General features: G+C 40.3%; 1 protein-coding gene across 1 annotated transcript in view; it reads right to left on the bottom strand.

Annotated features, from left to right (window-relative positions):
* Positions 1–5626: 5626 nt before the first annotated feature.
* LRP5 (LDL receptor related protein 5) overlaps positions 5627–14694 on the bottom strand; it is a 126026-nt gene continuing 116958 nt past the window's right edge. The window contains exons 18-23 of the mRNA XM_079308291.1: positions 14340–14576; positions 13690–13800; positions 10873–11109; positions 9470–9609; positions 6508–6605; positions 5627–6080 (exon numbers count right to left, since the gene is read on the bottom strand). Of these exons, the coding sequence (XP_079164417.1) occupies positions 5819–6080; positions 6508–6605; positions 9470–9609; positions 10873–11109; positions 13690–13800; positions 14340–14576 (1085 nt within the window). The 3' untranslated portion in view covers positions 5627–5818. The remainder of the gene's footprint in view (positions 6081–6507; positions 6606–9469; positions 9610–10872; positions 11110–13689; positions 13801–14339; positions 14577–14694) is intronic.

Raw genomic sequence — 14694 nt, forward strand, 5'->3', positions numbered from 1 at the left:
ATGATACAAATATAAAGCTGCAATTATTAGGCTGTTTGCAGAATACACAATTTAATATAAATATAAAAAGATTACGTGTGGGTTATATAAAAATTCTTGGTACTCTTTGTATATTCCTGTACATTTACAATAGCAGCAACTGCAATACAAGTAGGTGAGTAGGAAAGCGGTCTGGGTTAGAGTTGTGTTTATGATACCCCCAAACCTCACACAGCCTTCCTCCTTCTTCCAAGGCTTCTTGTTTTACCTCCACAGGCTGATGGACTCCATGTACAGCTATTTACAGGCTGCAGGATCTCAAACTGAAGGGGAACATCTCTCCCTCTGTCACAGCAGCCACCCCAGGAATGCTGTCCCAGAGCAGCCTCGTTCTTTTGTGCAGAAAGGTGGGAGCACTCACTTTTCAGGTGTCAATGGCGCTGAGTTAGTCTCTCACAGGAGCTGGCAAACCTGCTTTTCTCCTCTGACAAGCCCTTCTAAGCACATTCTCTGCATGTATTTTGTCAATATAAACCAACCTGTTTAGGAATTGTCATTGTGATCTTCTATCCACCAGGGTTCTGTGCTAGCCCTGACTCCAGAGCTGGGCTGCAACAAGGGCTGTGGTTCATGCTGGGGACAGCCAGGATGTGGCAGCTTGGCACAGGTCAGGACATGGCATTTTGAAGGATTTTGTGTGTGGAATGCAGAAGACATTGCAGACTGGTTTCCATCATTTCTATCAGCAGGCTTAAGATTGATTTTTTTTTTTTTTTTCTTACAGGGAGTGTGATTCTATGTGAAAAAGCCCACAGCATAGCTGGCCAACCTCAAAATAAAAAAATGAAAGAAAATCACCCTTTAGAAAACTCAGAGCAGGTGCTCTCAGGAAGGATTGAAAATACCTATGCCTATTAAATATTTCTTTTTATGTGTAGTAAATACCTTAAGCTGTTTAGCTAAACTTACAACTGCTGTAGAAAGGGAGTTTATATATAATGATGAAGAGAAAGTGTTGCAGTACCTAAGGGAACAGCAGCAGACACCTCTCAGAGTTTAGGATTCAGCCTTCCATGAATCTCTTAAAGGCAATTTTACAAGGAGGACTCTACTTATAATTCATAATTGAGTCACAACACACAACAACAACCAAATGACTGAGCTGTAAACAGTTACCTTTGACTGTGGCTTGTCTAAGGCTCTGTCCACCCATGGACTTTGATAAAATATCCTTCAGCACTGTAGCAGCAAATATATAACTTCTAATTCAGGGCTCTGTGCCAGGCAGTCGTGCCTGTTATTAATTATTGGGAACACGCTTGCCTTCTGTTTTCATTTCCAACATTAATGGATATAATTTGTAGTATAATTGTAAGCACAGCTACACATTTGGACTGACTCAATATAAACCCCAACAAAATGACAGAGGAGACCTGCTTCCAAAAATGCTCGAGGCCAACAGGGCACAAAACTTTTGTGATGCTTAACTGAGCACACTTGTGAAGTAGCACGTGTGAGGCTCTGAGGAAGGGCAGCACAAGAGCCCTCCCCAGCAAAGGGGTCTGACCCTGCAGGCCAAGGAGTGGCATCAGCCAAGTGTGACCAGCTCTTACTTGAGTGTTCCTGCTTCCAAATCCTTTCTCACTGCTGTGCACAGAGCATCAGAATGTCAAAAGCCCCAGAAGCCAAGAAGCACCAAAATGTTCTCATCATTTTGGCATAAAAATGGTGAGAACATCATGAGTCCTGGACCTTGCACATGTTGTTTTAGACACCAGGTGGAAAACAGATCTATGGTAGATCTGGAGACTTCCAGAAAGCTCATCCTAGGTCTGTAAAACAGGTATTGAGGGAACAGACCATTTTGTGGTTACTTTGAAGAGTCAGAACTTTCAGGGAAGTGCCTGTACCTGTACCTGTGCCACAGAAATGAAGGCTTATTACTGAAAATCAATTCCATTATTCCAAAAATAATTTTGTTTCCCACTCATTTCTGCCTTCCTCTTTAGAATACGCTGAAAATGGCATAATCTTATTTTTAAACACAGAGCATTTTGTACTAGAACACCATTCTGAATAAATTATTATTTGTCATACATACAGATTTAGCTTAATCTTAGCCTAAGTGCTCTATAGTGATCTGTCCAGTAAGTAAGTAAGTAAGGCAGCTGGGACAGTGCTCATGAAGTCCCTCCAAGACTCATCTAGAACAAATTCACTACTACTACTACTGCAAATTTAAGGGGGCAGTGGCTATAGACCAGTCTAGCTGAAGTCAAGCTATAATTTGCACAAACTGTTCCTTGAAATGAAAGAATCCTTGACTGTCAAAGACGATTACTTGTCCATTTGCCTTACAGTCTCACACTGCTGCTATACCTGCCCTGCAGATGGGGTAAATTCTACAGGAGGAAGACCCAAGTGGCTGCTTTCATGACAGCACTGCAGGACAGGTAAGCTGCTCTCTGCTGGGCCATATGTCCTTTAAATCTAACACAGAATCAACCATATCATTTGCCCATTACTGGCTGCTCTCCTGACACCATTCCTTGTTACACCCTGAGTTGTTTCAAGTGTGAATATGCAGTCACAATGGGCTTGGAAAATAGTGGTTGAAAACACTGACTCAAGTACTCACAAGCTCACATGAACCCCTCTGCAGGTTATAAGGGTAGAACTCTTAAAATATTTCAGTCAGCTTTCTCACACAAAACCTCTGAGTTAGTGAAACTATGCTTAAGCCTCACCAAAATGCAACTTTCCCCCATACATTTCCTATTCATCCCTGAACTGCCAGAATTTCTCATATGCACTCACTAATTCCCTACAAGTCCTTCTCTCCTCCTTATCTAGAATAAAATAGCACCTATTTTCTATGTTTTAGCCTGAAAGTTCACAGGAGGGAAACCACTAAGAACACAGTGGAGATATTCTGGAAAGAAGTAGTTCCTGTTGCTTACATTTTCTTCCTAGTCTTTTCTAACACCAGGAGTGCAGTAAGCCTTTTAAAGTATATCATCTACAGCAATCAAAAATAGTATTTAGTATTTAAATGTTAAGATGCTAAATTTGTACACAATCCTTTTTTTTGGAAAAGGCTTTTAATGTCAGTAATATGGAGTAGTGTGGGGTCCTGATTTTCATCACCAACCTTCAAGTGACTCAGAGAAGACAACTCCTCAGCAAACATCAACAGCAAGAGGCCATGAATGTTCAACCGAAATAAAAATGTACTCTTAGTTCACCCAATGCAGCAAGTGCTTCCTTCCTTCTTAAAACCTAAGAACCACAAGAATGTGACTCTTAAGATAGTTCAGCTCTCAGTAAAAATGCTAATTTTTTTTACTCAATTCCAGTGTTTGTAATAGGATACAAATCTTCAGATGAAGTGGTCAGGATTCTTATAGTTACGGCTCTTAAAAAAGATCAGTGGTTTAACAAAAAATTAAATAATTCTGTCATCACAGGAATACAGGAAAATTCATGTGGTATATCTCTAAACTAGAACTGTGACATGAAACAACTAATGAATTCATTAGAAACAGTGAATACTTATCAAGCAGAAAATTACATATGATATGAAATTGGACTACCAACTGCTGTAATGCAGAACAAATACTCTTTTATACAACTGGTGTGGTACATAAAATATCCACATAAAATATGTGGATGTATATTCCTAATTCAGTTAACTGAAACATGACCACATGAGAATTGCTTTCTTTCACCAAACCATGGGGTCAGAGATTGGCTAAGTCACTCCAAGAGGAACACACCACAACAAGCCTTGCCCATCACAGCAGAGCACAAAATTGCTAATGTTGATAGGGGATGAAGAAAGAACTCATTCTCAAGCTCTGTTTCTGTACTTTTCTCTATGAATAATCATATTCTTTGTGCTTAATCTCTCAAACAAAAATTTAGACATGAAGGTAGTAAAAGCTACTTTAGGAGTTTTAGTAACACACCAGTGACTGCACAAGTCCTATCCTTGAACTATGCAGACAGGAAGAACAGATCTGGACTAAGAAATCTGAAAACACAAAGTGGATCAGAACACTGTGGTCCCAGCCCTCCCACCACCACAACAAAGACCTCTCTCCTGGAGTTGTAGGGTTCCTCTGATGTGCTCTCTAATAACTTGCTAAAAAGACCCAAAGCCAAGTACAATTTTAGTTCAAACAAGAAAAAACTTTCATTGTTGCCATCAATATTAAAGCTGTTGAAGGCCCAACACATCTGCTATTGAGCAGCTGCAGAAACAGGTGCAAGTTTGCATATTCAGACCTTCCCTCAGATGTCCCAATCAGGCACTCACATTATCACCTCCAGTGCTGAATTTATACAGTGCCATACAAAACCCAATCCTTTCTACTACAGAGAAAGAGCAATTAAAGCAAAAATTTATCTTCTGAATTTGAAAGGGATTAATTCTACCTCCCCCATTCCCTAATGGTTTTATTGTAGGAATAGGAACAAGCACTTTGCTGATCTTGATGTCCTGAGGTTACAGCAGTTTATACGAGTTAATCATTTTTGTATCAACATGAGTAGAAAAAAAGTATTTCTCTTTTCTCCCTCCTCTGTTCTTTTTTCTACCTATTTCTAAATCTGAAACGTGGCAAATTTTTATGAGATATGATTAAACTGATTTTTGATTTGAGCTATGCAGATAGCACATTTCTACAAACACCAGTTAAAACCCAAACAACTTTCCCCGTTTGAATACAAGTGACTCATTCCACTTTGGAAAATGAATACTAAGAGACAAGCAATACTCTGATCAAGCCAACATGGGTGAACACCTCAGAAACCTGGCACAGTGAGTACAAACTTCTGAGAAAAAGAAAACTAGCACTCTGTTTTAAGAAGCAGCTGATTATTATAGCTTCTTCCCAGACAGCCACCAAAGCTTCACAAGAAAGGATGAAGGAAATTGGTTGCATCACTATTAAAATGGTGAGTCTGGCCAAATCTGCATTTTGTTGGGCATCTCTCTTAGCTTAAATACCACTTTAAACCTGATCCTTGCTCTCACCCACATGTCAGTAGAACTGCTTCTGCTATCATTCACCCAGTCTGGTATTGAACTGGTTGGGACTAAAGCAAATTTTTTAGGACTGATCTTATTTAGCCTGAATCAGTTACAGAATTGGCCATGTGCAGAGTGCCACTGACACGAGGTAAGACATGATGCCTGTGTATCTAGTTAGGCTGGAAGGTTTGGCCAAGAGAAGTGTTCTTTCACTTCAATGCTAAGCAGATGGAGAGGGAGGTTTGAAATTCAGGTCTTGGCACTTGAGTTCTGCTGGGAAGCATTGAGCTCACTTGCAAACAGGAGCATCTAAGGGTTGTGATCCTGCATGCTTTCTTCTGGTGGTGGTGAAAGAATGCCATTGATAATTGTATTTAAATGGATTTTTCTTCTCTAGGATTAATCCTGTACCTTTCTTTAGACGATCTCCCTTCCCACAAGCCACTTTGTTTTCTTGTCTCACATTAACAGAAAGAACTACATACATATTTTGCATGTAAAAAGGTGACTTAAAAATGCAGAAAGTTTCAACATTCCCTCCCCAAATCCTTTGGAGACCGAGTCAGTTACATGACTTCAAAAAGGCAAATATGGCACAAAAGAATGGAAATTAAGTTAAAAAAATCAATTTTATAAATATTCTTCCTCTGTACAATTTTTCACAGTCCCACCCCTCCCACCCATTTTTATTCACATTTAGTTTTGTTTAATTCCCACCCAGATTTATTTTTAAATCATAAAATATATATTTTAAATCTGTTCATATTTTAAAATATTTACAGGAAAAAGTTCCTTCTGTTGAGGTCATGAAGAGTCTGTACAAGGAGAGGGTGGAGGGGGGTAGAGGTGAAAATAGCTTCGTTCTGTGGCAGGAGATGGAGGGCAGCTTTCTTCTGCAGACATGTACTGACTGCGAGGTGTAGGTGGAGGGGGATAAGGGTCTGAGTCTGAATTTAAATCTATGTAGTATTTGTTGGCCTTCCATCGGCTCGTGGTGTAGTCACTGTCACACACATCTGTGCTGCAGGGCGTGGTGGGGGGAGCTATCCCTCGAATGAGGTACGGCCTGCACACAAACAAAAACAAAAAAAGCACGTGCATTAGGCTCAACGTGGGAGAAGGAAAGAGATTGAACAGCTCTGTGTGTTCAGTCAAGATGACTGTTCATTAATACTACATTGAGCCTTCAGACTCTCAGAGAAATCCAGCAAGAAGTAGCTGAACTGTGTCAATTTTGAATGGCACAACTACCCTCAGCCAGCAGCACATTCTTCCAGCCCCTAAGCTACCAGAGGAGACCACTATGACCATTCAGCCCAGTCACTAACAAATAGGCTGACGTATGAAAGAGGGACTGTTACATACCAATATAATGTACATAACTAGAATGGTCGTTTATTAAGAGAGGAAAAGATTTTTAAACAAAGTCCGAACCAGATCCAAAGCTAAAGACAGAACAGAAGATTTAGCAAACTTTTTTATCTGAACTGTACCTGTAAGATCTTGTGTTTGAAGGAATGTTTGAGGAATAAAACATCTCTGCATTGTACAAGGAGCGATCAGTAGCTGGGGAAGGAGGTGGGTTCAAAATCTAGAAACAACAGGAAAAAGAAGTGTGAAATTTTAGGTTAACCATACAATTTTATTTAAATTGAAAATAGTATTTATGCCTTCACCCTGTCATTCATCCTTATTCTAGTTTCCTCTCCTAGTTGCTTGGATGTGTGAATGCATTTTTAAAGATCACAGATGTTCCTTCCAAGACTTCACTTTGGACTTAGGTACTATGCAGGCTTTCAAAGTTCTCAGGGAATTTTCTTCCTTGTCACATCTGTTATTATGCTGGAAGGCTGGAATAAAGCTGGAAATGAGACCCAGTATGGCTGAATCTGAGTGCACTTCCTTGGACATAAGGACTGATAGCATCCTCATCAAATTCTAATGGGAAATAAAGTATGTTCCACTCCCAGACCCTAAGCATGTCCCCAGTCAATAGCAGGGTCAGGGAGCCAAGGTCCTTTACTACAACTAATAAAACCCCATCCTTCCCTGACTGTTTCATTTTTACTCTTGTTCTGTAAATACTTTGGCAGAGTTCACAATGCAAAAAGCCTAGGAGCTAAAAAATATTTATAGCCTATGTCTGCATATAGACAGCATACACTCTTATGGCTCAGCTATGAGTGCATGCACACAGTTACTGGTACCCTTCACACAAGGAAAAAGTTTAGCAGGTTTCAAAATTATTCAGGATTCTTCAAGCAGCAGCAAGTTGAGCCTCTGACACAATCAGCAGGACATTTGCCTAAACCCACAAAAAGCATTTTATCTCTTCCAGTGTGGAAAATTACACCATTGCTGTTGACTGAGCCTTGCTACTGATGTGCACATCTTGTACACTGCCTGCCCTGGGCACTCATGGCCTGCCCCATTGACCATCCTTCCTCTGCCTCTGCTCTTCTCCCACAAAAACACTCTAAAATCACTGGAGTGGAGATCTCTGTTTGAGTCTTCACTGTACAGCATCCAGCAAAGTCATTCCTGGCCTTTGAGTTGAGCTCACTGTTACTAATACTGAGAAGCCCTGCACCCAGATTCATTGAAGGGTGAGCTTGAACACCCCACTTTGCCAGCTGTGGGGAGTGATGAGTAACTGCCCCGAGTGCATCTCTCATAAATCTTCTTCCTTGGAGGAGCACTGCATGCTACTTGTGGATGCTCCTACTGACAATCTGAGCTGCAGCAGAACCACTTCATGTTGAGACTAAATATAGCAAACAGTGTCAGCCAGGATGTCTGTAGCCAGGTTCTCAGGTATATAAATTGGCACAACTTCATTGATACTGATTCCTTCCCAGTCTCTATTCACTGGAGCACCTCCCAGTACCACTAAGATGTTTTAAACAAACCAAAAAAGCCAAGAAAACAAAGATGCTCAGATCTGTCCTCTTGATTATTAATGCAAAGCTGGTTAATTAGCTACCAGGCAGAACTCACCAAAACATTTGGATTAAGCAGTACCTTCATGTAACAAGGCCCTTGCAATAGCTTCCTTCTAAGAACCTAGCATGCCTTTCATGAAGGAAAGGCTGGGATCACCCCTGCAGGCCCTGGATGACATAGCAAAGTGTGGAAAAAGAATTCCCAGCAACAGTCAGATTAACTTAGGCCAGAAGTCAAACGGAAGAGTTGATCTTTTGACTGACACAGATCCCATAGAATCACACAGGCAGATCAGCTCTTGGGCTTCTTTTCTCTCTCAAGCTTTATTTAAGTAAGTGTTTTTTCTGTTCATCCTTTTCAGTGTGGTATTGACACATCAATCAGGTCTAGCATGAAATTGTTCAGCACACTACAGAGACACTGGTGACATGAGACAAGCTAAATTAGGAGGGCTGCTGAGTTCCAGACATCAGCTACTAGATGGCTTCACAGAGAAGGCAATGCAAGAATTAAGTACCCAATTTTACTTTACCAACAGAGGAGCTCACAAGCCTCTCTTTTCCATTTTTGCCCTTCCTAAAGGGAAAATACCTTTGTAACTGGCCAAAATGCTATCAATCAAAATGCCACACAGAGCATAACAGCTTATGTGTAAACACAAATGCATGTATACCCACACAGCCTGTGGGCTCCTGATCCAATACTACACAAAATCCCCTCCACAGCTGGCAGATCAACTCTGGCAGCATGTTGTGTGCACCTAAAAGCCAATGGATATATTGCTCAGCACAATGGAAAAAAAACTGTCATGACAAAATATGCTGGGAAATAGGAAACTTTTATGTCTCTCCTACATATTCAGAGAGGACTCTTTCCATTCAGAATATACATCTCAGAATTTGTGAAACTGTGATATGGGGATGAGAATTCTGTCACTTCCAACACTCAAAAATCAGAAATGGAGCCAAATTATAGCTGAAAAAATGTAAGCAAAGTAAATCCTGCCTCACCCTCCTGTACCAGTGTTTTCCTCCATGCATGCACTTGGTTTTCTGAATCAACAAACAATACTTTATCTAAACAGCTAGTCACACTTATTTCATACACGTTTGCATTCCAACCTTGTTTCATTTTGCTTCCCTTATTATTCCATGTGTGCCTGCAGCATTAGGCAGTGCAAAATGTCATTGGGCCATGGCCATCAGAGTTAACAAAGAACAAAGGAGGTGGCATCTCCAAGGGAAGAACAGAAGTATCCAGGAACAAACCAGCTGAGTATTACTCTGACAACAAAACATTTTGGACATCACAGAGCACTGTATAATCCTGATGGACTACAACAAAGCCCTTTTGTGAAGTTCAGTCAGTGTCAAAATGGGCCTGTGTATCATAAACAGTAACACCCAAGAGTTGTTAACAGTTGTTAACATCTACTTAGGTAGCACAAAGTTCCACCTTTCCTTTCTTTAGAAGCAGAGGTACCTAACTCACAGGTGCATTTCCAAGACATACCTGTGGGTAGAAAGTGGCTTTAGTGCTGGATGAGCTACTTGAAGATGCTCCAGTAACATGATTTCTGTCATACAACGGGGCACCACTGCTTCCTCCCATGAGACTCATGGAGCTAATCATGGACTTCCCACAAGAGATGCCTGCATGGAAACCAAGGGGAAAACAAGGTTAGATAAACCACAGTGTTATCTGCCAATGCCAAAGAGAAACCAAATCCCTAGCTTTGCAAACCAATGCAATGATAATGGTTGTCACACTTTGGGAAGAGTGCTTTATGTGAAACGTCAGGATTACAAAGACACTTTTTGTAAAGAAAATATTTCACCCTCAGACCACCTATTGTCTCACTGCAGCACTGAACTCCTCACAACCTGCTATCACACTGCTGAGAAAGGAATCTTCAGAACAGCTGATCCAAACTGTTCACCCAAATTAATTAAGAAATTTTCCAATTAAACAAACTCTGGTATTTGCAAAAAAAGCCATTATACAATGCGTCCCCCCAAAAAAACCCAAGCTTGAGACCTCCAAAGTTTCAATTTCCACCACAAGAAATTCAATTGCAAATAGACAAATAACTGCAAAACCCAATTATTTTTATTGAAAATTATCACAGCTGAAAATCAGCAGAGACAAAAGGAAGGAAACCTGAATTAGAGGAAAATGGAAGATGACATTCTCCCATCTGTTTTACTACAATATACTCTTAACTCATATCTAATTCATTTTCAGCTCCTTCCTGACAGACTATTCAGTGCTAATGTAAGAGTTAAGTCTGGGAAGTTTTCAGGACATTTTTTTTTTCCTTTTCAAATGCAGGAAATATTTATTACAAGCAGAGTAAGTATCTGCAATTATCATTCATTATGATATATCCTTCTCCGAAATGCCATGGTATTAGAAACCTGTCTTTTCTTTAGAATTAACATAAACAGTAAGACTTTCAGCTATTGTAACTTGTCACAACAATATGGATTAGAAAAAGCTAACAAATATGGATAAGAATCAGAATAACAGCTTAGTTTAGCACCTACAGAAGTACAGATGAAAACCACTGATACTTGCTTTAATTAAAAAAGCTTTATTGTGAAGACCAATTTAAAACACCCCTGTGAAGATTTCGCCTGCAAATTTTATTTCCTACCACAAAAACCTCTTGATAACCATAGTAACATAATTTAAGCAGGAATAGCTGACCATAGCCATTAAAGTGCAAGAAAAGCTAATAGATTTTACAGATTGATTCAAATAACAGATTAATCTGAAAACCACTGAGAAGACCAACATCTAATTTCTGCTCTTGGAAAGCTCCACATCCAGCAGCCTTAATAATGTGCAAAACTCCAAATGCAGACAGTGTGATGGATTACACTGATCAGATGCAAGGTCCTTAGCACCCTTACCAGTAAAAGTGCCATGCTGAGAACTTCCTGGAGCAATAAAATTCAGAGGCACGTGAGGGGTCCCACTGACATACTCATGTGGGAAAGGGCTGTTGGGCCCGGCGTAGCGCTGGCACACCACCCGCTGGCAAACAAAGTACATTCCTCCCATGACAAAAAGGGACAGGATTATCCCAATGACAGGGCCAATGGCACTGCTGTGGGGCTGGGACTCATCCGAGGCTGGCTTTGATTTCTCTGGAAAAACAGGAGAAGAGAATTAAACGTGGTCAGTAAACATGGAGGAGTGTCCATGCTGCTGTCCTGGAGCTCATTCAGCACACAGCCATTCACACAGTATCTTTAAAAGCATCTGCTTCACACTCAGGCATATCCAACATTCTGATTCAATATGCAAGACTTCATGTCTCCTCTTCCCCTCCATAAAGCAGCATGAGCAAAGTAGTCTCCTTTTTGTCTAGCAATTTATCTTGTAAATAATCTTGATAGAACAACAACATAGTCCAGAAAGTTTCCTTTTTTTCCCCTGCCCTCCAAAGTCAATGGGTAAAAGACAGAGGATACTTACAAATATTAAGTCCTTAATCAGAGAGGATTCCTCTCTCAAAAGCCATTTGGGCTAGCAATAAAAATTAAGAAAATTTACCACTAGGGAAGCTACCATATATACTAAGCAGTGGATGTCTTCCTAGCTAATACAGATCTTAAAATAAAATACTTTTCCTTCCTAAAATATGACCTGCTTTCAAAGAAACTACACTTACAAATTGGAAGGAAAACACAATCTAAAATATCTCAAATACTTTCTTCTCATTATTTTTCCCCCTATGTAGCCTAATGTAAAATAACAGAAAGTGCCTCATATCTCCCTCTGATTATGGGTAACACATTCAAAATTCTTGCCAGATAAAGCTAACACCTCTCTGTTTTTCACATACGTGATGTTTTCCAGGAAAAGCAAATTTTTCCATGCGATTCACATGTTTATAATTTTATTTTTTAACATACACTAACAGATAAATTCAGAAAGTAAAAAAATTAAAATAAACTTGACCAAATTTTACATGCTTAGTTCTAACTATAGACCCCTACCCCCGATGAAGTTGTAAGAGGTAAAAGGGTTCATATAAGATTCAGCCCTTCACTTCATAAATTTTTTCTCCAGTGGTTCTGGTTTCCACTTCAGTGGAAGGGAATGAAAAACAACTGAAATCTGAGAAGGAAGTTAAAGGAAATACAAAGATCTAGCAATAAGCTCTTAACAGCTCAGCATCAATAACTTATTTCTGTCCTAAAGTTTTTATGGATTTTTCACACTTAATAGTGCATGACAACTTTTATGTCAGCTAAAGTCCTAATTTTCAAATAGCTAGATTAGTTCAGCCATGATATCAGAAAAAAAGCAAAGCCAAAATCAAAACATGTTCTCAAATCAGCTATTTTTAAACACACAATTCTCATTTTGGTTAAACCTAGCTTCTTTTGAATGCAAGATCCTTATCTAGAAGGTAGCAATCATTTTTATTCCCTACTCAAGTTCTTTCCCTCAGTCAAGTGGGAAACCACAGAATGCTCTGTTCCACAAAGAGGTCCAGAGGAGACAATCCTGTGTCTACATAAAGACACATTTAAATCAGTTAAGACCTAATTGCAGGACTGGACCCAAAGTGCAGGAAACAGCTGCATTAACTTGGCAGCATGAAAGTTTGCCAAGTGCACAAAAAAATTGAAGGAAAAAAAAACCAAAACAGGAAGAAGTGGCCTTATATTATCCAGGAAATTGGAGGAATTGGACGAAAGCTAAAGAGATAAACAGAAGATGTGGGAGAAGCATGTTCAGTCTGAAATTTCCAAGTTTCTGTCTCCTTTCTTTTGGCCTTTTTTTCTCTTCACAACCAGGGCTCCTTTCACCTTACTCACTTTTCCTTGAAGTATCCACCATGAAGATGGAAGGAAGAAACAAGACTACCTTGGACCAACTCTGGTGAATCCTCCTCTCAACCCAGCACTGGCACAGCTTCTGACAACTAGTGCTTCAAAAAGTGGCAAGATCTAAGATACTAAAAACTTCACAATCCACTAAGGTTGGTCCTATAGGCAATTAAGTGCAGCATTTCTCTACACAAACCCAGTGCAAGCTATTTGTTCAGAGTGAACAGACAGACCAGCACACCTATTTGCTTTTATTTTAAAATGCTTTGTTAAACTACTTTGCTAAAATCACTTGTGTAATTCTAAATGCTCCCTCCATCTGCCCCATTGCCTGGATGCTTCCTGCTCTAGTCATCCCAACAGTGCAAAACAACAGAAATTGCAAGAAGAGCAAAAGTAAGTGAATTTTACTGTGCACTTTGGACTGCAAAGTAACAGACTCTCTAAGGACTAAAACAACAGCTGCCATCAGCATGTCTGTGACTTGCATATACCTACTGCCAGGAGAATTCCAAGTTACACTTTTCCCAGAAAAATCAACATCTCTCCATATATTCTTTTCACACCTGCACTGTAAAAGACTGGTCTCTTGTGGACACTTGCTCATTGCATGTTAGCTCCTTCACATAATTAGCCTCCAGACTGGCCTTGTTATTGCAGTGGACAGGGCTGCACATTTTTAAAAGCCACTTCAGACTTAGCAGCAGCTCTGCAAGTTCCAAGGTTCTGAGCAGAGCCAAATCAGGTTTCCCTAGGGATAGTTCCAGAGGCCCTTCTGAAGTATTCTTCCCTGAAAGCACATTGCTCTGCAAAGACCAGGGCTCTGCACAGGGGTGTAGAACACGCCTGAACACAGCACCTGAATGTCAAGAAAAGCCATCTCACCACACATGAGCTCGTCAGAACCGTCGATGCAGTCCGGGAAGGAGTCACACTGCTGCTTCAGGAGGATGCACTGCCCGCTCGCACACCGGAACTGGTTGGGCAGACAAATCGCTGCGCAGAAAGAAAGGAAAATCAAGCACTGGCAGCATCTGAGCCTCCTGAGAAAACTGAAAGAAGTGAGTGCCATATGTGATCAGGTAGGCACCAGAACACTGCTGTGGGTGAATTGCAAGCCTGCCTATCTCTGGTTTTTCCTCCTTGTTATACATCTTTTGCAATGGAGCTAAAAAAAATTATGGTCCCAGTAACTACCAATCCTTTGTCAAATCAGTCCTGCTGGAGAAAACTAAGATCAAATAAGCATGAATCTCTTACAGTACCTAACAAAGGGTAGTTAATCACCTGACATGTTAACAAAATATAGTAATACGGCATATTATAAAATCTTACATACTCCATACCTATATTATGTATACATAATAGATATATTATGTACAATATATCCTTGCTAAGTAACTGCTAAATTTCTTATCTATATTCAGGAACTTCAGTCTCAACAAAAAGGACTTGTATCTATATATTCCAAGAACAGTTAGAACCCTCAAGGGTTGTTTGTGTTAAAGCCATGAGTTCAGGAAAACTGATCTTACTATCACAATCTGCTTCATCAGATTTATCTTGACAGTCAATTTCTCCATTGCACCGCAAGTGTGCATCGATGCACTGTCCCTTCTCACACTGGAACTGGGAAGCAGAGCAGATGGGGCAGTTATCTTCATCACTCTGGTCATCACACTCAGGGAACCCATCACACCGCCACGCCATTGGGATGCAGTCAATCTCTCCAGTTGCACACGTAAACTGGTCTGGGGAACACGTTGGGGGCTCTGGGGAAAGAGAAAACAGGTCAGATTTGTATACTCCATCTTATCCCTTTCAACAGAGTAAAAGTATGACAGTTGGTCAAGAGAAGCACACATCCCTTTCCTGGAGTTCTTCTGTGAC

Source organism: Erithacus rubecula, assembly GCF_903797595.1.
Source record: "Erithacus rubecula genome assembly, chromosome: 6".
Taxonomy (NCBI): domain Eukaryota; kingdom Metazoa; phylum Chordata; class Aves; order Passeriformes; family Muscicapidae; genus Erithacus; species Erithacus rubecula.